At 35.1% G+C, this 24163-nt stretch overlaps 1 protein-coding gene across 6 annotated transcripts in view; it reads left to right on the top strand.

Moving 5' to 3' along the window:
- Tanc2 (tetratricopeptide repeat, ankyrin repeat and coiled-coil containing 2) overlaps positions 1-24163 on the top strand; it is a 341666-nt gene that overhangs the window by 146850 nt on the left and 170653 nt on the right. For all 6 annotated transcript variants that reach the window (XM_010637504.1, XM_010637505.1, XM_010637506.1 and 3 more), the window contains 2 exons: positions 5786-5934; positions 11265-11451. In XM_010637504.1, coding sequence (XP_010635806.1) covers positions 5786-5934; positions 11265-11451 — 336 coding nt within the window. The remainder of the gene's footprint in view (positions 1-5785; positions 5935-11264; positions 11452-24163) is intronic.

Consider the following 24163-nt stretch of genomic DNA (forward strand, 5'->3'; position numbering starts at 1 on the left):
TTTTTTTTTTTTTTTTTGAGACATGGTCTCACTGTGAAGTTTAGGCTGTACTTAAATTCTCTGTGTAGCCCCAGCTCCTCAAACTCTGAGCTGTTCTTCTACCTCAGCCTCCCAGACTGGAATTACAGTTGTACACCACCACACCTAGCTCTTATCCACTCTTCTGATAGCAATCATCAGTCATTTGTCAGTTTTTGAACTTTATAAAAGTAAAAGCTTTTATATGTATTCTTTTGAGTCCATCTTGTCTTACTCAGTGTTAATGTTCATGAAATTTTTCTTATTGTTGTCATATTTCATTATTCACTATGATAGCTATTTTCAGTTTTGTCTATTATGACTAATTTTATGAACATTTGTTTCATGACATTTGATACAACTATGTATACTTTCCTTCTTTTTGGTATATAACTAATAATAGACTTGTTGAGTCATAAAATTTCTGTTGATCCATCTTAACACCAAAAACTTTTCCAGATTTACATTCCCAGTGGCACAAAAGTGTTCCTTTACTACATATTGTTAGATACTTTGTTCATTTGTTTAATAGACCATTTAACACTGTATATGTTTAGTAATATCTCATTGTGATTTTGTTTTGCATTTCCCAGTGATGTTGAATGCCTTTTCATATATTTGCTTTGATAAATTCTGTAGGTTGTTTTTCTTATTTAGATTATTAGAATTGATTTGTAGATATTCTTTTATATCTCTTCTATATTTAAGTGAATTACAGATCTTTTCCCACTCTTTGGCTTACCTTGACTCTCTTTTTTCTTATTGATTTATTGGTACATTTTAGGTATACTGTATAGTTACATTCATCATCGGGATCTTGTACCTTTACATGACAAGTCTTGGTTCTCATTTTTTCCCCTTATTACCTCTAATTTCTAGTTCTCTGAGGTATCTCCATATTGATTTCCATAGTGGTTGCACCAGTCTGCACTCCCACCCACAATGGAGAATGGTTCTTTTCTCCCCACAACCCCTCCAACATTTGTTATTGCTTGATTTCTTGATAGCAGCCATTCTTTGTGGGGTGAGGTGGAATCTCAGTGTTGTTTTCATCTGCATCTCTCAAATGACCAGTGATGTGGAACTTTTTTTCATATATTTACTTGATGCTTTTATTTCTTTGTCTGAGAAATGTCTTGTTCATTTCAGATGCCCATTTTTAAATTGGGTTTTTATATTTGGGGGCTGATTTTTTTTTGAGTTCTTTATGTATTCTAGATAATAGTCCTTTGTCTGAGGAGCAGCTGGTAAAAATTTTTTCCCGCATTGTGGGTTGCCTCTTAGTTCTGTTGATGGTTTCTTTTGTAATGCAGCTTCTTAATAAGATGAGATACCAATTGTTGATTCTTTCTGCTAGTTCCCGTGATACTGAGGATTTGTTCATAAAGTCTTTTCTATGCCAGTGTCTTCAAGAGTTCTGCCTAACTTATCTTCCAGCAGATTAAGTTACTCTTTTTAAATATTTAGATCTTTAATCCACTTGGATTTTAGTTTAGTGCATGGTGAAAGATAAGGGTCTAGTTTGCATCTTTGGCAGTTTGAAATCCAGTTTTTCCAACACCATTTATTAAAGAGGCTATCTTTCTTCCAGTGAGGATGATTGGTTCCTTTGTCAAAGATGAAGTAGCTGAGTACATCTGGAGTTGTTTCTGTATCTTCCAATCTATTCCACTGATCCTCAGGTCTGTTTCTTTGCCAGTACCATGGTGTTTTTATCACAGTGGCTTTGTAGTATAGCTTCAATTTGTGAATTGTTATACCCACTGCCATGTGTCTGTTGCCTAGGATGGCTTTTGCTATTCTAGGTCTCTTCTGGTTCCAAATGAATTTTTGGATTATTTTTTCTAGTTCCGTGAAATATACTGCTGGAATTTCAATTGGCCTTGCATTGAATTTGTATAGCAGTTTTAGTAGTATGGCCATTTTCACTCTGTTGATTCTTCCTAACCCAGGAGCATTTTCTTATATGCTCTTCGATCTCTTTTTTCAGAGTGCTGTAGTTTTCAGTGTAGAGGTCTTTTGCTTCTTTCATTAGATTGATTCCTAGATACTTCATTTTTTTTGGATGCTATTGTGAAAGGAATTGTTTCCCTAATCTCTCACTCAGTGAGTCTGTTATTTGTGTACAAGAAGGCTATTGATTTTTGAGTATTGTTGACCTTGTATGCAGCTACTCTGCTAAAAGTGTCAATTAAGTCTAGAAGGAAGAGCAATATTTTCATTTCATCAAGGAATAATAAGTTTTCAATCATTCTTAGGAAAATACAATGTAAATTTAAATATAGTATTTATAATATAAAAGTGTCTATTATTTTATTTCTGCTCTATGACAGAAACAAACTTTTTGTCAAAGGTACGGTAACTAAGTATGCTTGGGATTGTTTCTGCATTTTTTGTTCTCTTCCAGTGATCTGTGGGTCTGTTTCTTTGCCAGTACCGTACTGTTTTTATCACTATAGCTTTGTGGTATAACTTCAGATTGGGGATTGTGATGCCCCCTGCCTTGCCCTTGCTGCCCAAAATTGCTTTTGCTATTCTAGGTCTCTTATGATTCCATATGAATGTTAAGATTGTTTTCTCTAGTTCTGTGAGATACACTGTTGGTGTTTTGATTATATAATGGCTTTGGAAATATGGTCATTTTCACTATATTGGTTCTACCTAGCCATGAACAGAGGCTGTCTTTTCTTTTTCTAATATCTTTTTTAATCTCCATAAAACGAGTTTTATAATATCCTACTGGATCTGTGCTAGTATGAATTATTACGTGGTAGGCTGAGATTGAACACATCTACACTTAAAACCTCAGAAAATATTAATAGTCAAGTTCATGTGCATGGATACTTGTTTGATACATTTTTCCCCATCATATTTATAATCATTTTTAGTTCCCTGGCTCATTTTACATGATTTCTTTAAATTATTTAGAAATAAATACATCTTAACCAGGCATGGTGGCACACACCTGTAATCTCAGCACTCAGGAGGCTGAGTCAGGAGGATAGCTGTGAGTTTGAGACCAGTCTGGGCTATATACACAGTGGGTTCCAGGGCAGTCTGAACTACATAGTGAGACACTGTCTCCAAAAAAAGGGAAAGAAAGAAATACATCTTGAGAGTGTTGGCCTAAGTGGAGAGAAGAACAAAATTATACCATGAAGTTTGATTTAAAAAATATGGTGAAAATTCAAATATATTTTTAAATAATTTATTATAGCAATAGTCATTCGTCCCTGTCCGAATAATACTCTTCACTTCAAACACACTGAATCCATCATTCTTGCCACTTTCTGAAGCAGATCTAGATTTTTTTATCTAAGCATATTTAGTTGTGCTGTTATTATAACCTTGATATCTTGAATCAGTTCAAATCTTTGCTTTCCATGGTTCTTGCATCTTTGGGAAAGAGGCAGACGTCACATGGTGCCTGATCCAGGAAATGAGCCTGCCTTTCTCTTGGATGATACATGGTAGCAGAATTCACATCTTTTAAATCACATCTTTTTTATCACTTCTTATAAATACAGTCACAAAACAGGACTTCCAGAACGACTTCAGAAAGTAGCAGTAATGATGGAATAAGTGTGTTTGAAGTGGAGTATTTTGAGGAGGATTAATGGCATTGTGCTTTTACTGTAATAAATTTTTAAAATTTAAAAATTCACCATATATTTCAATTACACCTTGTGTTTTGCATCTTTCATTGAAAACCTTTAAAATTATTCATAACCATTATTCATAGCCATAAAATCATTCATAATCAAAGTATGATTTGGTACTCATTAGGAAATTTTCTAGACTGGAAGGAGAAACTAAAAAACTATGTGAAAAGAGTGTAGCAGTTCATGAGCAGAGGGCGAAAATGAATGCCAGACATCAGGAGTTTTAGGGATCTAAATTTCACTGCTAAAATGAACCATAGTAGGCTTTCTTTCTGGAGTGATGAAAACATTCTGGAATTACATCTTGGTAATGGTTGCATAAAGTTATTAACCACTCGCCAGTCCAGTTATTTAAATACAGGATAGTTAAAAACAGCATATTTTTCATTAATTTTTATAAGATAACAGGAAATACTTAAAAAACAACAATTTTATCAAGTTTATGTAATAGAAGTTGACTGGTTGAAATGACACTTGCCCATCTGATGCTCCGGATAGTCATTATATAAACAACTATGCTACCTGAGTGACACTCGATGTAAACTATTGAGAGATTAATAAGCTAAAACCACTGAATTGTATACTATGTTTATGGTATGTGAATTATATCTTAGTGGAAAAAAAATGAACCCAACCACAAGATAGTGACAGTTGAGGCCTCTCTAGCATGGAGTCAGATCCCATCCAGGTTAAGGAGAATAGCTGTGTGCAGGGTAGCAGTGGGCAGCAGTAAAATGTGCTACATGTAGGGAGAACAGATTAAATAAGAATAAAGGGAGTGTAGTTTCTCACTATTGTAGAAATGGCATACAACTTTGGTGAAAGAAAATCCAAAATTCACCTTATTAATCTCTCTGTGTAGGTTTGCAAATTAAAATAGAGTGATATATATATATGTATACATACATTTGCACAGATACGTATATGCAAATACTGCCTGAGGGCCTAAGGAAGTGCTATCCAAATAGCAATGAGCATACACAAGGTACAGCTCTTAATAATCTGAATACCTTTCTCCCCTAGGAAGAACCAGGGCTTCTTGGAAAACTAAACTGATTCTGTAGCTGAGATGTGGCAAGAACAGGACAAGCCTGAAACGTCTTGTATTAAAAAGTTAGGGTCCAGAAAATGACAAGAATATGTTAAAAGGTCACAGGAGCCAAATTAAAGGGGTTTACCCTTGCTGAATCTAGCACAAGTTTGAATAAATACTGATGGTTGTGGCGATCCAGCCGTCACAACACGAACATACCTGAGTTGGGGAGTGAGGATTGAGAAAGGACAGCACACTCAATAGTGTGGAGACAAGAGCTCATATTTCACAGAAACAGCTCCTTTTGAAGGCACACCAACAGGAATCACCAAGCAACTATTTGTATGCAAACACCGGATTTTCTCACTCTTACTAGGAGAAGATCAGATCTTTGGCTCTCTCTGAGTTCCTCCCATCACAAGGTCAAAGAACAAATTTAACAAGGTCCTTGAGCTGGGCGTGGTGGTGCACAACTGTAATCCCATAAACCCAGCCTGGATTACACAGTGAATTCCAGGTCAATCTCATCTGCATAGCTGAGACCCTTGTCTCAGAAAAGCCAAATAAACAAACAGATAGAGTAATAGATTGCATCAATGCCTCAGTGGTAGAAGAAGTTACTTTTCCAATGTCAAGTGCCAGAGGGCCATGGCCGGCTCCCACAGATGGTAACATATTATACTCCATTGGATAAGATAGTAATCAGTGAGTTCATACTGCTATAGATAGACAAGGTTAAAAATAATGAGTTTAGAAAAATTATTATTTGACAAGAACCATAGTAGTTAATTCAAATAAGAAATGTTAATGGAAGCTGAAAACCGTGAAAAGTTTGTTGGAAGATTCAGACATATTCTTGTGTACCAGTGTTCATGTTGTCATTATTTACAAAAAAAAAAAGATGGTAACAGTCATCAATGTGTCCAACAACAGATTAATGAATAAACTAAATGTGGTACATACATATAATAGAACATCATCCAGTGTTAAATAGGAATGAGCCAGAGATGTATGTAGAACTGGAACATTTTAGTTTGAAGGATTCATGTTTTGCGATGCTTTTTTGTTGCAGGTGATGCTGAACAGGAACTTGGCCCCCCTCCATCTGTAGATGAGGCAGCGAACACACTCATGACTCGTCTTGGTTTTCTCCTTGGAGAAAAAGTTACGGAAGTTCAGCCAGGTGACCAATACAGCATGGAAGTACAGGACGAAAGTCAGGTAAGGTGCATGTGCTAACTTTGTGAAACATGGTATGAATCAGCATGTTATGTCAGAAAAAAAAATAGAATATATGTGTGTGTCCATTCTAAGAAGGATAATCCCAATCGATGAATGTCTTTTGAGGCTTAAAGTCTAGCTTAATTTTCCATAATTGCTGTATTTCTTCAGTTTATGAAATATCTTTTACTTTTATTCTTAGGTTTAAAAGTAGGAAATATACTTTTGGACTTTAATTCATTCAGTGAATTAATGAATTACTAAATAAATAAGCTATACAACAAAAGTGACATGAGCACTGCATCCAGAAATTATATAGAATACAGTTTGCAAATGCACATGGATCATTTTTCCGTGTTGGTAATATACTGAGCCATAGAGCAGTTGACAAATTTCAGAAGGTTCCAATTACTCTGACCATATTAGCTACCAAATGATAGATTAGAAAATGATACCTAGAAAATCTGCATGTCCTTCAGTTTAACTAATACACTTCTAAATACCTTTTGAGTCCAAGAAATCACAAGAAATTAGAAAATATACCTAACTGCAATATTGAAAACTTAAGCATAACAAAACTTACAGGATATAGCTAAAATTTGCTCCAAAAAACTGATTTTGAATGCATACATTTAGAAAAGCAGAAAACCTGAAAAATTAATAGTTTAAATATCCATCTGAAAAAAATTTAAAATATGAGCATAATTATTTAATTTTATAATTAATTTTCTTTCTTTTGGCTAATTCCATTGTTTTCCATTTAAGTGTGGCAAAGAAGGCACTACATTCATTTTTGTGTTCTTAATACTTATGTGAATGTCTTCTTGTGAAGCATTTTACTTAGATGACAGAAATTAATTCCAAATTGCATATTCTTTAATAAATATTGGTGATGTTTTTGTCATAAATTAGTTTTGTTATGTTTGAGGATAATTTCAATATATTTATGTCTTGTGGATAATGTTTAAGTATTCCATCACTCTACCCCTTAGGTTTCTGTTTTCATCATCAACACTGTGTTGTTGGTATTTCTGACTGTACATCAGTCACCTGGGAAGCTTTTACTAAATTTAGATGCCTGGTGACTCTAATCCTATTGTTCTCCTTCATTCTTTTTTCTGTAAATACTGTCTTAACTTTGGAATTATCTCTGGTTTCCATAACTCTAGATCTCTATATTCAACTGCCTGTATTATGTTTTCTACCTGTATAAGATGATCTCAGTAGACTAAAACTTTGACCTTTACATTTTCTCCCAGAACCTGCTCATTATTCAGAGTTCCCTAGCTGAATAAATGGTATCCCTACTTTCTTAAGACAAAAGCACTAGAGCCATTCTTCATTTCTCTCTGTCATACTGCACATTCACTCTTCTAGGAAATCACCGACTCTTGTATTCAGAATATATACTAAAATTTTAATTCTTCTTACTACTTACACTGCTGCACCTAAGTCTAGGCCACTTTCATCTGTAGCCTACACTACTGCGATATCTACAGATGTTACCTCAGAAGGCCTGAGGCTTTGCCTGGTTTATTCATTGCTATACCCTCTGCACCTGGAACAGTATTGAACAGTAGTAGGTGCTAGGTACTGATTGCATAAATAAATGAGCTCCTAGTAGGTCTCTACTTCCCCTCCTGTCTCCTTGTATTCTGTTCACACAGTAGCCACAGTGATGCGTGTAAAATGTGAATATGATTCTGTCCCTTCTCTGCTTTTAATCTTTCAGTGTATTCCCATCACACTTAAAATAAATTCTAAAATCTTCATCATACCTAGGAATGCCCTACCTGATCTAGCCCCTTGCTACCTCTCCTCATTTTCTGTCCCTCACTTTTACCCACCCTCCAGCTACATTGGACCTCCCTGTTGTTAAAGCATTTTCATTTGTATTGGGATTCACTTCCTCACTTGACTCGGTCTCTCTTCAGATATCATCATTTGAGGTGTCTTCCTTAATGAGTTTAACAAATAGTACCCACCCATCACTATGACCTCTTACCCTATGATTTATTTTCTTCAAAGCTCTTATCATTAACTGACAAAATATTAATGTTAATTGTGGGCTTTTTGTTTATATTTCATAAAAGAAAGTAACGTTCACCATGGAAAGACCAATGACTTTTTTCCCCCAGTACTAGGGATAAACCTGGGTCTTGGACATTGAGCTACATCCCCAGCCTTTTTAAAATTTTGAGACAGAATACCACTATATTGTCCAGGCTTGACTGCACCTTGCAGTGTTCCTTCTTCACACTCAGAGAGTGCTAGAATTACAAACACAGCTAAGACTGATGACTTTTTACACTGTAAATTTACATTGTAATGTCAGCACACCTATACTCTGAATAAAAAACAAATTATTTATATTGAAGGCTTTTAAATATTGTTATAGATAAATCATCTATTTCATGTTTCATTTCTTCGTTTTTATGCCAAATTAAAGTATGACTGCTGCAGCACACCTGTACTCCCAGCACACTGGGAGGCTGAATCAGGAAGATTACAAGTTTGAGCCCAGCCTCTACAAGTAAATGACATAGGAAGAAACTGTGTCAAAATTAAGAATAAAAAAAAGAGGCATGACCAGAGATGTGGCTCAGTGTAAAAGCCTTGGTTTCGACCCCTATAGAAGAGAAGGGAGGAGGGGGAGAGGGAGGGTGTGTGGGGGGGAGAGAGAATGAGAATGAGAATGAATAGGGGGATAAATTAATAACAACCAAGTGACATAATGTAAGTCTTGTAACATGAATATTTTCTTAGGACTTCTTTCATTCTACAAAGCAACATTTCCTAAGGTGACGAAATTTATGCTTGTTGCTTTATTTATTTGTTTGTTTATTTGGTACTGGGAATTGAACTCAGTACTTTGTGCTTGCAAGGCAAGCGATGGAACCACTGAGCTAAATCCCTGGCCCTGCTTTTTGCTTTTGAGATTCTTCATGTCACAGTATATCTAGAGGAGAAGGGGGTGAAGGGAGGGCAGGGACAAGGGGAAAAAATGAGAACCAAGACCTGTCATGTAGAAGTACAAGATCCCAACAATGAATGTAACTGTACTGTATCCCTAAAATATACCAATAAACTCAATTAAAGCTGAAAAAAAATAAAAAAAAATTTCTGAGTAAAGTTCCAAGTCTATATATGTGCCTTACTTATAAATTTACTGAATAAAAAAATCTTAAATGAGTAATATCTTGATTTAATGTAATTAAGGCAATATGGTATAACAAAAAAAGACTGAATCAGGAGGTAGAAAACTTGTGTGCTAGTTTCACTTCAGACACCTACCATTTTACAAATTTGTATCTGTCAATCTCTCTGGGCTTCAGTGTTTTCATAGGTAATAGTAACTGACAATTAAAGGCTTACTGATAAATGATTTACTTGCACTTTTTTTTCAGAACTAGGTATATATCCCAGGCCTTATTCATGATAAGCAAGTGGTCTACCACTAAGTTACATCCCTACCTATTCTTGCACTATTTTGTTAGGCTTCCTTACAACACATTATGGTGTAGTCCATTCACATTCCAGTTTTCAGATAAGGAAACAGAAATACATTGCCAGAATTTGATGGAATGATGTGCATATCCAGGCAGCAGTCTACTTTTATAATCTGTGTTCTTAATAGCTGCACCATACTCTTCTAGTGTAATATAAAATGATGCCTGACAAGATTGTTGTGAGAATCAAATTAGTTTATGAATATAAAAGTACTTTGACAGCTTTTAAATGTCATATAAATAAAAGGTATAAAAATATATAACAAAATTAGTAGATAATTGTATGCAGACCTGCCTGATGTATGGGGAAATTACTTCATTGCTTTCATATTTTTGAAGATTTCATTTTCACATTCCTTAAATGGAGGTAGGTAGTAATATTCTTTGTGATTCTCATGGTGACTATCTTCTGAGCTAAATGCAATACTATCAAAGGTAGACTTCTGTGTTTTGGAAGAGCCTATCATGATGATGTCCTCAGGATAGTAGTAATGGTAACAGAATCTAATATAAGCAGGTTATCATATATAATTTTTTCTGAAAAAGACAAAAGTATTAAGTTACATTCAACTGACCCACTTTTTCTTTCAGTAGTTTCTAGGGTGTTAGGATGGGCTTTAGGTATTCAAAGTTAGGTTTTTTACATCACAAAGGTAATTCTGCAGCATATCTATTTAAAAATTCCTCTGGTACACTAACAACATTTTATAAAAAATGGAGATTACAAGGAAACTGAAATTTCTTTCTCTTCTGGAGAGATATTATATAATAAAATATATCTGCATATTGTTTGCTTATTAGGTTATTTTTAAAAATCAGTTCCTAATATTATTAATATGACTGAAAGGATTTGTTTAATTGCAGGCTAATGAGATTGTCACTTGTACATAATTGAGTATAATGTATCTTTTATGACATGGGTATAGTATTTAAAATAAAAACTGTGTTGGACATTATGATTATATAAAAGGGATTGAATCTTGAAATTACCATAGAAAGGGTTTAAGCATCTTAATTTGTTTCACAGCTCATAATTTAATGCATTCTACTTATTAAGTGTAAGTCCTCAATTTTAGCAGATAGAATGTGAATATTAGGTATATAAAGAAGCAAAAAGATTTAATATTTAAGCATGTTAAAATTATCATCAATTCTTTAAGTAATTTTGTTACTGATCATTTAGCATTTAGAAAAGTATAAAATTTCCTTGTATTCGACAAAAATGTACTTTTATTTACTATTTCAGTAATTGGGTAGAAGGAAAAAAGAAAAATTCAAGATATGGTTGGATCTCAGTCTGTAAATAGTTTTTACAGAGAAGTTTAGTTTTATTAAGTTAATATAATTTGATCTATTTTATTGGATAAAATAAGAAATTTTCCCTGTAATCATTTAGTGTCTCTGAGCAGTTGCTTGTGTATCGAAAAAAGACATTTCTTTTCATTAAGAACTTTATTTTTGTTTCTTCCTAGTTGCAAAGGTATTATTTTTTCCTACTAAAGAAAATTATTAACAAAGTTCGAAACCTTCTGAAAAGTTTTATCAATTGGAAATAGCAAGGAAAATTTGTGCTTAATAAGAAATTTCTGTATGCTATTAGTGAATGATAATGTAAAGTTCCTGTCAACAAGTTTTTGGTTTTGTTAAATTCATCATTTCGTCTTCATTGTAGAACTTCTCAGAAAGCAAATACAGAGAGATATAAAAGCTGTACCTGTGGAATATTTCTTCTTTTTTATCAAAATATTACTTTGCCATAAGATATACTTTACTTTAACAACTGATTGGTTTATTTTACTTCACTTGATTCTGATTTTTCAGACCTCAGCAATCACTCAGCGGATTAGTCCTTGTTCCACCCTGACTAGCAGCACTGCCTCTCCACCAGCCAGTAGCCCCTGCTCTACTCTCCCACCAGTCAGTACAAATGCAACTGCCAAGGATTGTAGCTATGGGGCTGTTACTAGTCCAACCTCCACTCTTGAAAGCAGAGATAGTGGCATCATTGGTAAGTTGATTTTTATATTAATCATTTTTTAAAATTTTAAATAGATACGCTTAATTCTTGCAAGAGTTTACTTCTTAAAGTCTTTTTTTTTTTTAACTAGTACATGTTTTTGGTACATAATGATTACATCATGAGGCAGGTGGCGGAACCACTGAGCTAAATCCCCAGCCAAGGACTCAGTATCTTTATGGGGACTTCATTGTGTGATTTTTCGAAGCTGTTCTAGATCACTGGATTTGAGGCAGAACTCATTTATTTCTCTGACTCCTGCGATGAAATTACTCTGAGTGTATTTTGATCCATACTCCCTTTTCTTAACTGCTTTAACTCCTACTTGGAGCAGTTCCTGCTTTAGGTTCTGCGCCTATATTTTCTGCTGTTTCACCAAAAGATGGTACTTTTTCTACTCTGAGAGTTTGTGATCTCTGTCCTTTCTAGATATTTGTAGCGTACAACTTTACTTGGCTCAGTGTACACATATGTGGGTGATGGTGCATGTATGCAAAGTTTCCAAATGTCATTGAAGTCTGACATTCCTAGAGGTCACTGAAGCTGTGGGCTGCTGCCCTGCAACTCAAACAGAGCTGGCACAAAAAGGAGCAGCTACATCTGTGTGCCGCAGTGGTGGCAGCCAAACCTGGTAACAGCCTTGCAGGCAGAGACCCCCCCAGTAGGGCACCGCCACCTGCCTGCTCACTGTCTATGGCACCAACTGACTTCATAAACTAGAAATGAGCAAACGCCTATGTTGGTAGACTTTTTTATCACAATGCAGACTCATTGCTTGATTTTATCTTTATTGGTACATTTTAGATAGACATAGTGATGACATTCATCATAGGAAATTTGTACATGTACATACTATAACTGATACTTTTTTTCCCTATTTACCTCCTCTTCCTTCAACCCTTCTTCACCTCCTTATTATTTACAAAAGCTTTATTTCCATTTTCTCATCCTTTCCTTCCTTTATCCCTCCCTTCTCCCTTGTTTCCCATTTCATTTGAATATTTTCTTCTCATTTACCAATATCTATTATATATTTTGGTCCTTATTTACCCTGTTAGTTTCTCACACCACAGAAAATTTAAACATGTATGTCTGATTTATTTCACTAAAGAATATGGTCTCAAGGTGGATCCATTTAGCTATCCTTCTTATGGCAGAGTAGTACTCCATTATATATTTTTAAAAACCCGTATCTCCTTTATCCATTCATTGGTTAATGGCATTTGGGGTGTTTCCAAGATTTAGCTATTATAAACTGTGCCACTATAAACATGGGTGTGCATATATTGCGGTGGTATGATGCTTTTAATTCTTTGGAGAAGATGCCAAGAAGGGGAATAACTGGGTCAAATGGAACCTGTAGTTTTAGTTTTCTGAGGAATCTCCACACTGATTTGCACAGTGGTTGCACCAGTCTACATTCCCACCAGCAGTGGAGAGGGTTTCCTTTTCCCCACATCCTCACCAGCATTTGCTGTTGGTTGATTTCTTGATGGTACCCATTCTTTCTGGAGTGAAATGGAATGTCAACATTGTTTTAATTTGCATCTCTCAAATGACCGGTGAGATTGAACATTTTTCCATACATTTATTGGCTCTTTCTTGTCAGGAGCCATTCTACATAATTTTGGGGAAAAAAATCATTTCAGAATTAAATTATGATTAGGGCTGTCTGAGGCATCAACAGTCCCATGATGCTGTGACTCTCAAGGGCAAGATTACATCAGCTGAAGACATCTTGGTTCTTTGAGAACTGAATAGTAATATAAAAAGAGAAAGGTTTCACCTGGGGAGGGACAAATTCCTTATCAGCTTAACTCATCCCACCTACTGTTTTTTTGGGGTTTGTTTGTTTGGTTGGGTTTTTCAGGACCCTGGGCTTTCGAGACAGGTGATAAAACCACTGAGCTACTTCCCGCCCACTGTTGTAAGAACATTTTGCTCATCTCACCATCTTACTACACTAATCAGTTTAAATTCCTTAATGACCTAAGATCCTCATCAACATAAGATCCTTCCTAGGATTGCCACCACCCTCATAGACATCTGAGACTTCCTCTGATTTAGGATTATTGCCAGCCTCTTACTCATCTGACATAACCCTGTGAACTGAACAATAGTGGCAAGCTCTGGGTGTGTTTGTATTTGCTGCCTAGAGCAGCACTGATCAGGGCCAAAACCCATCTTCTTCACTAAGCCTCATTTCTTATCTTTATTCTTTATCCCCTTTGTGTCAGGACCCATTGGAAGTGTTCTGGTAACATTCCCTTTCTGGATTCCTATAGTTTCTACTTTTTTTTCTCAGTTGAGTTTATTGGTACATTTTAGATATACAGTACAGTTACATTCATCATTGGGATCTTGTACCTTTACATTACAAGTCTTGGTTCTCATTTTTTCCCCATACCCCTGCCCTCCTTCAGATGTGGTTTTTCTATAAAATGGAATACTACTCAGCCATAAAAAATGATAAATTAGAGTTGTTCATAGGAAAATGGATGCATATTGAGGATATACTCTTAAGTGAAATAAATAAGTCACACGTGTAAATACTGAATAGGTTCTCTGCTGTGAAAAACTGTAATTATAAATAAGATCCTAATGGTATAATTGATAATGTGACATAGGAAGAAAAGGAAGTAATGTTTTTGTAAATGGGGATGGGAGGAGGGGGTGAAGGGAGGGTAGTTTCTACTTTTTTATTTAAGAAGTATCTGTTCATTTGAGATGCCCATTTTGGATTGGGCCTTTAAATTTAGGGAGTTATGATTTTTTGGAACTATTTATGTATTCTAGATATTAGTCCTTTGAGGAGTTGCTGATAAATTTTTTTCCCTACTTTGTGGATTGTCTCTTCACTCTGTTTTGTGCAAAAGCTTTTTAATAAAATGAGCTCCCAGTTGACTTTTTGTGCTATTTCCTGTGCAATTAGGGTTTTGTTCATAAAGTCTTTGCCTACAGAAGTGTCTTTAAGAGTTCTGCCTATTCTATCTTCCAGCAGATTTAGTGTTTCTGTTTTAATATTTAGATTTTTGATCCATTTCAATTTTAGTCTACTGCATAGTGAAAGATATGGGTCTAGTTTTATTCTTCAGCATGTGGAAAGCTAGTTTTTACATCACATTTTTTAAAGAGGCCATCTTTCTTCTACTGGAAGGTGTTTGGCTCCTTTGTCAAAGATAAGGTGGCTGTGAGTGTGTTTGGAGTTCTTTCTGCATCTTCTAATCTGTTCCACTGAGCATCAGTTTTGTTCTTTCTTCCTTCCTTCCTTTTTTTCTTTCGATAGTATCATACTTTTCTTATCATGGTAGCTTTGTAGTATAATTTCAAGTTAGGGCTCGTGATGCTCCCTGCCTTACTTTTGTTTCCCAGAATTGCTTTTGCTATTCTAGGTCTCTTCTGGATCCAAGTAAATTTTAGGATTGTTTTCTCTAATTCGGTGAGATATGCTATTGGTATTTTGATCACAATTGCATTACATTTATGCAACAGTTTTGGAAGTATGGTCACTTTCATTATATTGGTTTTTCCTACCCAAGAAAAAGGGATATTTTCCCATTGTCTGATATCCTCTACTAGCTCCTTTTTATAATTTTCAGTGTAAAGTTCTTTTACTTCCCTTGTTAGATTGATTCCTAGGTATTTCATTTCTTTTTGGATGCTGTTTTGAGAGGTGTTAGTTCCCTAATTTCTCAGTGAGTTTGTTATTTGTGTAGAGGAATAGGATTGATTTTTGGGTGTTGACTTTGTATCCAGATACACTACTGAATTTAGGTATTAAATCTAGAAGTCTTTTGGTGCAGTATCATCAGTATAGAGGATCATGTCATTTACAAGTAATGATAATTTAACTTCTTCCTTTCCTATCCTTATTCCTTTTCTTTTTCTTGTCTAATTACTCTTGCTAATGTTTCCAGAGTGATATTGAATAGGAATAGTGATAGCGGGCATCCTTCTTGTTCCTGATTTTAGCATGAAAGCTTTCAGTTTTTGTTCATTTAATGTGATGTTGGCTGTTGGTTTGTCATTGAGGCTTTTATCAGATTGAGATAAAGACCATTTATTCCTGTTGTGTACAAGGTTTTTATCTTGAATGGATGTTGAACTTTGTGTCACCCTTTTTTTTTTTTTTGTATCTAATGAGTTGATCATATAGTTTTTGTCCTTGTTTCAGTTAATATGGTGTATTACATTTATTGATTTTGAGAATGTTGAACCATCCATGCATCCCTTGGATGAATCCCACTTGGTCATTGTGTATAATCTTATTAATCATTTACTGCATTCTGTTTGCCAGTATCTTATTGAGGATTTTTGCATCTATCTTCATTAGGGATATTGACCTATAGACTTTTTTTTTTTTTTTTTGATCCTTGTCTGCTTTTGGTATGAGGTTAGTATATCCTTCATGGAATGAATTTGTGAATACTGCTTCCCTTTCAGTTGCATTAAAGAGTTGGAAAATTGCAGTATTAGTTCTTCTCTAAAATTCTTATAGAATTCAGCAGTGAATTCATCTGGGCTTGCACTTTTCTTTCTTGGTTGGTTTTTAATTATATCTTCAATCTCATTGACTGATACTGGTTTATTTAGAAGTTTTATATTTCCTTGAGCCAGGGATTTAGCTCAGTGGTTCTGCTGCCTGCCTTGAAAGTACAAGGTCCCAAGTTCCATCCCCAATAACAACAACAACAAAAAAAATTAATTAATTAATTTTATATCTCCTTGATTCAGCTTGGTAATTTACATGCTTCTAGGAATCTGTCCATTTCTTCTGTGTTTTTCATCTTATTAGAATACAAGTTCTCGAGGTAAGTTGATCTAGACCTCTGCAGGATCCGTTGTGATTTTACCCTTTTCATTCCTAATGGCATGGATTTGAAGCTTTTCTTTCCTTTTTTTGATAATGTTGGCTAAGGGCTTGTCAATTTTATTTAATCTTTGAAAGAACCAACTCTGATTTATTGATTCTCTATATTATTTTCTTGTTCTCTATTGCATTAATTTCTGCTGTGACCTTTATAATTTCTGCCTTCGTTTGAGCCTTGGCCTTGACTTATTCTTCTGTTTCTAGACACTTGAGATTCTCTTTGCACTCGCTCTGTTTTCTGATGTGGGAATTATTTACTATGAATATCCTTCATAGGACTGATTTCATTACATCCCATAAGTTCTGGTATGTTGTACTGACATTATCATTTAATTGTAGAAACTTTCTAATTTCTTCTTTAATTGCATGTATGACCTATTTATTGTTCAGGAGAGTGTTATTTAATTTCCACGTGTTTTATGAAGTTCTTGTGGTTTCCTTTGCCATTATTTTCCAATTTCGTTGTACTATGGTCTGACAATATGTGTGGGATAATTTCAGCTCCTTTGCATTTACTTGAGCATGTTCTATCAGCTTGTATGTGGTCTATTTGGAGAACATCCTTTGGGTAGCTGAGAAGAATGTGTATTCTGATGTTGTGGAATAGAACATTGTGCAAATCTTAAGTCCATTTGTTCAAAACTTTGGTGTGGGTCTAATATTTCTTTGTTGATTATTTTTGTCTAGTTGATTTGTTTGTGATAGTGGGGTATTGAGGTCCCTATTGCAATTTTGTTTAGTGCTTATTTGATTTTTCACATTTGTTAATACTTGTTTTATATAGTTGGTTGCACTTGTACTTAGTGAATATATATTTATGACTGTTACCTCTTACTGTTGGATTGTTCCCTTTCCAAATATGTAGTGACTTGCTTGAAATCTACTTTGTCTGCAGATAGAATAGCTACCTCTGCTTTTTGCCAGATTACTTTCTCCTGGAATATTATATTGTACCCTTTGACTTTCAGTGTGTGAATTTCCTTTTGCATTAAATATGTTTCCTATATTCAGCATATTGTTGGATCTTGCTTCTTGATCCGTACTGCCAGTCTGATATTTTTGGGTGGTGAATTGAGACCATTTACATTGATAGTTATAACTGATATATGTATTGACTTATTCTTGTCATGTTACTTTATTGTTGTTGGATCCCTTTACCCCTCCCCTCTTTAATTGCCTGCCTTTCCTGGTCATTTCTTTCTTTTGGGGTTCATGGCATTATAGTCCTTGTTATCTTTTTCTAGAATGTCCTTCAGAACATTTTGGAGTGCTGGTTTGGTGTTCATGAGTTTCTTCAGGTGTTGCTTTGGAAGTATCTTATTTCTCCATCAGTTTTGAAAGGTAGTTGTGTGGGGTACATCAGTCTGTGTTGGAGGTTGCTTTCTTTTGAAATAATTCTCTCCAAGCTTTTACTTTGATTTGAGGTTTTTGTTGCAAAGTTTGCTGTGATTCTGATGGACTTTCCTTTATAGGTGATTTGTTTCTTTTCTGTAACAGCTTTTAATACTCTGCTCTTGTGTTGAATTTATACAATCTTGACTATTGTATACCTTGGTATCAATTTTTTTAAAATCATGACTAATTAGAGTTCTATATACCTTACTAATATCTGTATGTCAGTTTCTTTTACCATGCTGGAAAATTTTTTACCATTACTTCTGTGAACTGGTATTTTATGTTGTTGGCACTATCTGCTGCTTTTTTTCACTGACACTGATCAATTTTATGTTATTTTTCTTGGCATCATCTAGCAGCTGTTGGATTGTTTTTATGGTGCTCTGCTGTTTTTAAGAAATCTTTTGTTATTGCTAACTGAAATCTGTCTTCTGAATCTGATAGTCTGTCCTTACATTGGCTCATTCTGCTGCATATACTTTCAGAAAAATGTCAGCAAGCTTGTGACTTTAGAAAATTCTGGCTGGTTTCTGGCTGTGAGGCTAGAACCCAATTTGTTTAACCTACAACATTCCATGTTCCCCCTGCTATCTTGAACTGAGCTCCTTGACCTCCTACAGACTTGAACTCAGTTCTGCCTCACCCTGACGCTGAGAGCCACTAGATGGAGCAAGTCTGCAGCTAGTCCGAGTTCCAGGATCAGTTGGCTCCTCTCCAAGGTGGCTACCAGCCATCACTTTCTTCTTATAATGTCTGTACCTGAATAAGTCACTAGCCACTACAGTCCACAGCATCATCCATTGCTCTGTTCCACTGGGGCATTTCTCTTTTCAGGCTTCTGGAGTTGTCAGTAGTCACTGTGCATCTGCAGGCTCAAACTGCCCCTCTCACACAGCAACCCAGGGCTCATGTAGAAAGTACTGCTTGCTACCTCTTTCTTCTTCATTAAATTCCCTCTCTTCACTCTCCCTATGGGCTTCTATTACTTCAGAACCTTGTTGGGTTCCAGGGACCCACTTCCCTCCTGTTCCTCACATTTGATTTTAGTTTTATCCCATCCCCCCATAAATTTCCTCCCCTCCCTATGTACATAAGCTTGGTTTCCATTTTTTCCTTGTCCTTTCCTACTTTCTCCCTCTCTTCTCCCTTGTTCCTCTTCCCATTTGAACATTTTCTTCCCATTTCCCAATACGTTTAACTCTGATTTCCACTGTTTCTCACACCAGAGAAACAAGGTAGTGTTTTAATTTCATTTTTTGAGACAAGTTTTTGCTATGTAGCATAGACTCACCTTGACTTAACTGTGTAGCCCAAACATTTAACTGTGTAGCCCAGTCTTCAAATTCTTAGTAATCTCCTACTTCAGCCTCTCAAGGGCTGGAATTATAGGCATGGGCTACCACTGCTAGCGAGCTGTAAACTTTTTTTTGGTACTGGGTATCCAACTCGGGACCTTGCACTTGTGAGGCAGGTGGTGGAACCACTAAACTAAATCCCTGGACTCCTAGAACTACTTTTAATACCCCCAAGATTTCTGTATGTTCCATTTCTTTTGATTCTAGGAATTTTTTAAGGTCCTGCCTAATTTCTTAAGTGACCCAGTGATTGGTCAAAGTGAATTGTTTAGTCTCCATGGGTTTGTGTAATTTCTGTTGCTATTGATATCTGGTTTCTGCATTGTGATCTGATAAAATGAAGAAATTATTTCAGTTCTTTTGTATTTGTTAAGGCTTGCCTTATGACCTAAAATATTGCCTGTTTTAGAGAATATTCCATGAGCTACTGGGAAGATTGTATAATCTGTAGATGTTGGATAGAATGTTTTGTAGATATTTGTTAAGTTTATTTGATCTGTGGTATAGTATGGTAACTATGGAATAGTTAACTGATATTTCTCTGATGATATTTTTCTCTGGATAACATCTGTTAGTGAGAGTAGAGTGTTAAAGTCACATTCTCTTCTTTTATTGTGATCCATGTGTCCCCTTTTGTTAAGTAGTGTTTATGTTATGAATTTGGGTGCCTTTATGTCTGGTACATATATTTACAATTGTTATATCTTCTTAGTGAATCATTCCCTTTATCAGTAAATAGTGGTCCTCTTCATTGGGTCTAATTTTGTCTTCAAGTTGACTTTATTCTTATACAAGTTTTGATACCTTTGTGTGCTTTTAGGTTTTATTTACATGGAATATTCCTTCCTACTATTTTGCTTTATGGTCTTCACATGCCTTTGGTAATTCAGTGTGTTTCTTGAAAGCAGAAAAGAGTTGGCTTTGTTTTTAAATCCAGTCTGCCAGTGTGTATCTTTTAAATGGAGAATTCAGACCATTCATATTTGCAGTTGTTATAGAAAAATATGTACTAATTCCTGTCATTTTGATTTTCTAATGTTTGAGTCTTTCTTAATTCTCAATAGCTCATCTATTCTTCCTTTTCTGTGTGTGTAGGATTCCTTTTAAGTATTTTCTGCAATACTTGAATTTTTAAAATTGTCATGAATTTTTAAAATTTATTATCTTGAATATCCTTCAGTTTTACTGGATAGCTTTAGTTGATATCCATCCCATTCTATTATTTTTGAAGAAGGTTCTACTGAAGTTGTCCAGACTTGCCTTGAACTTTCAATCCCGTTGCCTCAATCTCCTGAGTAAGTGGAATTACAGTGTCGCCATGTCTGGCATTATTTATTTTCAATCTTTAATAGGCATTCAGTTCTTTTCATAGGCATTTTCTACATGTATTAGGGTGATGATATAATTTTCTTTTTATTATGTCAATGGGATAAATACACGAATTGATTTTCAAATGTTAAACTAGCCTCACATTCCTAGAACCTCTTTTCATCAATATATATTTTTTATAAATCAATTTATTTTCTAACACTTTACACTTTTGCATCCATGACTGTGGGTACATTAGCTTGAAATCCTGTTTCCCCTCCCATCCTTGTCAAGTTTTCACATCAAGAATTATGCAGTCACATAATATAGGGTGATTGAGCTCAGCCTCATATAAGTATTGCCCAAGGTTCACCCTCAATCTCTCTGTTCTTTTCACTTTTTCAGTATTATCATCTTCTTTCACTGAGGTAATGATATTCTTTTTCCTATTTCACATATCTCCAGCTCTAATTTTTGATTCCACAAATGGACAGATATTCAAGAATGTTCACATGGATCTTCTCAAATCTTGCCTTTTCCATAAATCACAGATTATCCTTCCCTTCTCTGTATTTCTGCATATCTTGCCTCCTCTAGATTTATGAGACCTTCTGTCAAGATCAAATATCATTACCTATAGTTATTGATTTTCTTTATAGTAGAATACGTATTTTAATGCCATGTCATAATTTACCTTCAAGTGTTAGTATAATTCTTGAATATTATTGACTTATAACATCTCGTTTCAAGTGTCTTTAAAGATCTAATCAGTATAATTCTTTTAATTCTTTTGGGAAGACACCCAGCAGAGGGATAGCTGGGTCGAATGGGACCTCCAGTCCTAGTTCTTTGGTGTATCTCCGTATTGATTTCCACAGTGGATGCCCTAGTCTGCACTCCAACCAACAATGGAGAAGGGTTCCTTTTTCCACACAGCCCCACCAGCATTTGTTATTAGTTTATTTCTTGATAGCAGCCATTGTTTCTGGGGTAAGGTGGAATCTTAAGTGTTGTTTTCATCTGCATGTCTCAAATAACTAGTAATGTTGAATATTTTTTCATATATTTGTCTGCTGCTTTTACTTGTTTATCTGAGAAATGCCTATTCATTTCAGATGACCATTTTTGGATCAGGTCTTTGTATTTGGGGAGGTTTGATTTTTTTTTTTTTTTTTTTTTTTTTTTTTTTTTTTTTTTTATCCTTTGAGGAGTAGCTGGTAAAAATTTTTTCTCACATAGTAGGTTGTCTCTTAGCTCTGTTGGTGGTTTCTCTTGCACTGCAGAAACTTAATACAATCATATCCCAGTTGTTGATTCTTTGTGCAAGTTCACGTGGTGCTGAGGATTTGTTCATAAAGTCTTCTATGCCAATGTCTTTGAGAGTTCTACCTAATTTACTCTCCAGTACTCTTAGTGTTTCATACCACAGTGATATATGTGCACCCATGTTTATAGCAGCACAATTTGTAATAGCTAAAACTTGGAAACAACTCAAATGCCCATCAGCTGGAGACTGGATAAAGAAGATGTGGTTTTTCCATTAAAATGGAATACTACTCAGCCATAAAGAATGAGAAAGTAGAGACATTTATAGCTAAATGGACGCACATTGATGCCATACTCTTAAGTGAAATAAATAGGACACACCTGAGTAAATACTGAATAGTTTCTCTGGTGTGAAAAACTTAAAGTATAAATAAGGTTCAAATGATATAGTTGATAATGTGAAATAGGAAGAAAATGGCTAAAGGGGAAAGGAAATAAAGGAAAAGAAAAAAAAGTGAAAAAAAGGAAAAAATGGAAACAAAGTCTTTGTAATAGAGAAGGGTGAAGGGGGCAAAGAAAGGGCAGTGGTATGGGGAAAAATTAAGAACCAAAACATATCCTGTAAAGGTACAAGATCCCAAAGATAAATGTAACTGTATTGTTTGCTTTAAATGTACCAGTAAACCTAATAGGGAAAAAAGATGTAATCAGCAAATAACTGCACATTTTGTGATGAAGGGTAGTCACTCTATACTCTGAAGTAGTTGATGGTGACTATTCCAATTGTGTATTCCTTGACTATTTCACAGGACTTGCAGTTAAGGTATTCCTGAACTAATCGTGTTTTCATGCAATGAAGTAAATGTCTTGAGTAGATTTAATTACTAATTCAGCATATTTATCACAATAGGACAGTGATGGTGAACCTTTCACAACTTTGTGATACGAACAGCCCACTGTGGCACACATGGCATAGGATTGCCACCACTGCTATAGGTCTATTTAACTTTAGTTTTTCTTCTTAAATGAAGTTTAACCCAAGCTAGAAAGCAGCTTTCTATAAAATACCCTGCCACTTCCTTTGAGAGATGTAGGCCAGGCTGTCCTCAAACTCACAGTAATCCTCTTGTCTCAGCCTGTAGAGTGCTGGCATTACAGGCATGTGCCAGCACACCTGGCCTATCTTTCTTTTCTTGCATTTTATTTTCCCTTTTCTCAGCATTGCTTTAGTCATCCTTATCATCTAATTGGATTAATAAAAATCTATTCTCTAATTTTCATCTTTTCCTCTCTAACTCTGTTTTTAACGGGAGCATTAAAATAAATTAACTGAAAATCAGTTACATTTTTTACTGCCTATTAACTAGTGAAATGAACTAATTGCAAGTCTAATCTGACCATATTACTCCATTCACTCCCATTTACCTATAAAATAAAGCATAGCCCCTCATGATATGGTGATAGCCAGTTTATCTATTCTCTGTCTTATGGCCATGTATTTGTTGTTCTAAGAGCATTATAAGTTATTGCTGCCACATTTTAGTTTTTTTCATTTCTGTGCTTTGCTTATAGTGATCATTCTCTCCATAATGCTCTTCCTCCTCAAATTTGACTTATCTCCCACAAACATTTTAAATCTCGATTTAAGAAGTATTCTGTCCAGCCGGGCGAGGTGGCACCACCTTGTAATCGCAGCACTCAGGAGGCTGAGGCAGGAGGATCACTGTTAGTTGGAGACCAGCCTGGGCTACACAGTGAGTTCCAGGTCAGTCTCAACTACTTAGTGAGACCCTGTCTCAAAAAAAAAAAAGGATGAAGTATTCTGTCCAAAAAAAAAAAAGATCTATCACCGTTATTGCTTGTCATTCTTCTCTTTAGCTGTGCTTCTATCAAGTACATGTTATTCTTCCATATTTCTAGTGGTATCCAGTATCCTCCATGTGTCCAGTAACATATTGGAACCATTGCATTTAATGCCTGGTATTATAATTATTCTTTAAGTCTGCTTTCTCCCATGAGAATGTTAATTCCTCATTAGTGTCTTATCCCTTACTCATTAAGCATCTGTGTATCTATAGCACATAGCTGAATGATTAGCACCTAGTAGCACATTAGGTGCTCAGGAAGGAAGAAAAGTTTAAGGATGGAAGAAGAGATGCTGAAAGACTCACCTGGTACTTTTTATTCTTTTTCTGGTGATGCTTAGAGTAACTTTTGAGTACAAGATGGATTTTTAATTTTATTTTGGGTAAAGGGCAGATAATTGGATCCATTAACTAGATTTGTTTTCTCTTATGATTAATTTTGGCAGAGTGACTTAATTTTTTCTAGTCAAGCACCTTCCTCTGCTTTTTTTGATATTATTAGAATAAGTATAATTGTGTATCATGTACATTGCCATGCATAAAAGTAGCTGTAGAAATATATTCATTCAACCAGCAGGAATCAGAGAAAAGTCCGAGATTAAGCACAGTTACTTTTTTTTTTTTTTTTTTTTTTTTTTTTTTTT

The sequence above is a fragment of the Fukomys damarensis genome, unplaced genomic scaffold, assembly GCF_012274545.1.
Source record: "Fukomys damarensis isolate Sample0158 unplaced genomic scaffold, DMR_v1.0_HiC HiC_scaffold_23, whole genome shotgun sequence".
NCBI classification, from domain to species: domain Eukaryota; kingdom Metazoa; phylum Chordata; class Mammalia; order Rodentia; family Bathyergidae; genus Fukomys; species Fukomys damarensis.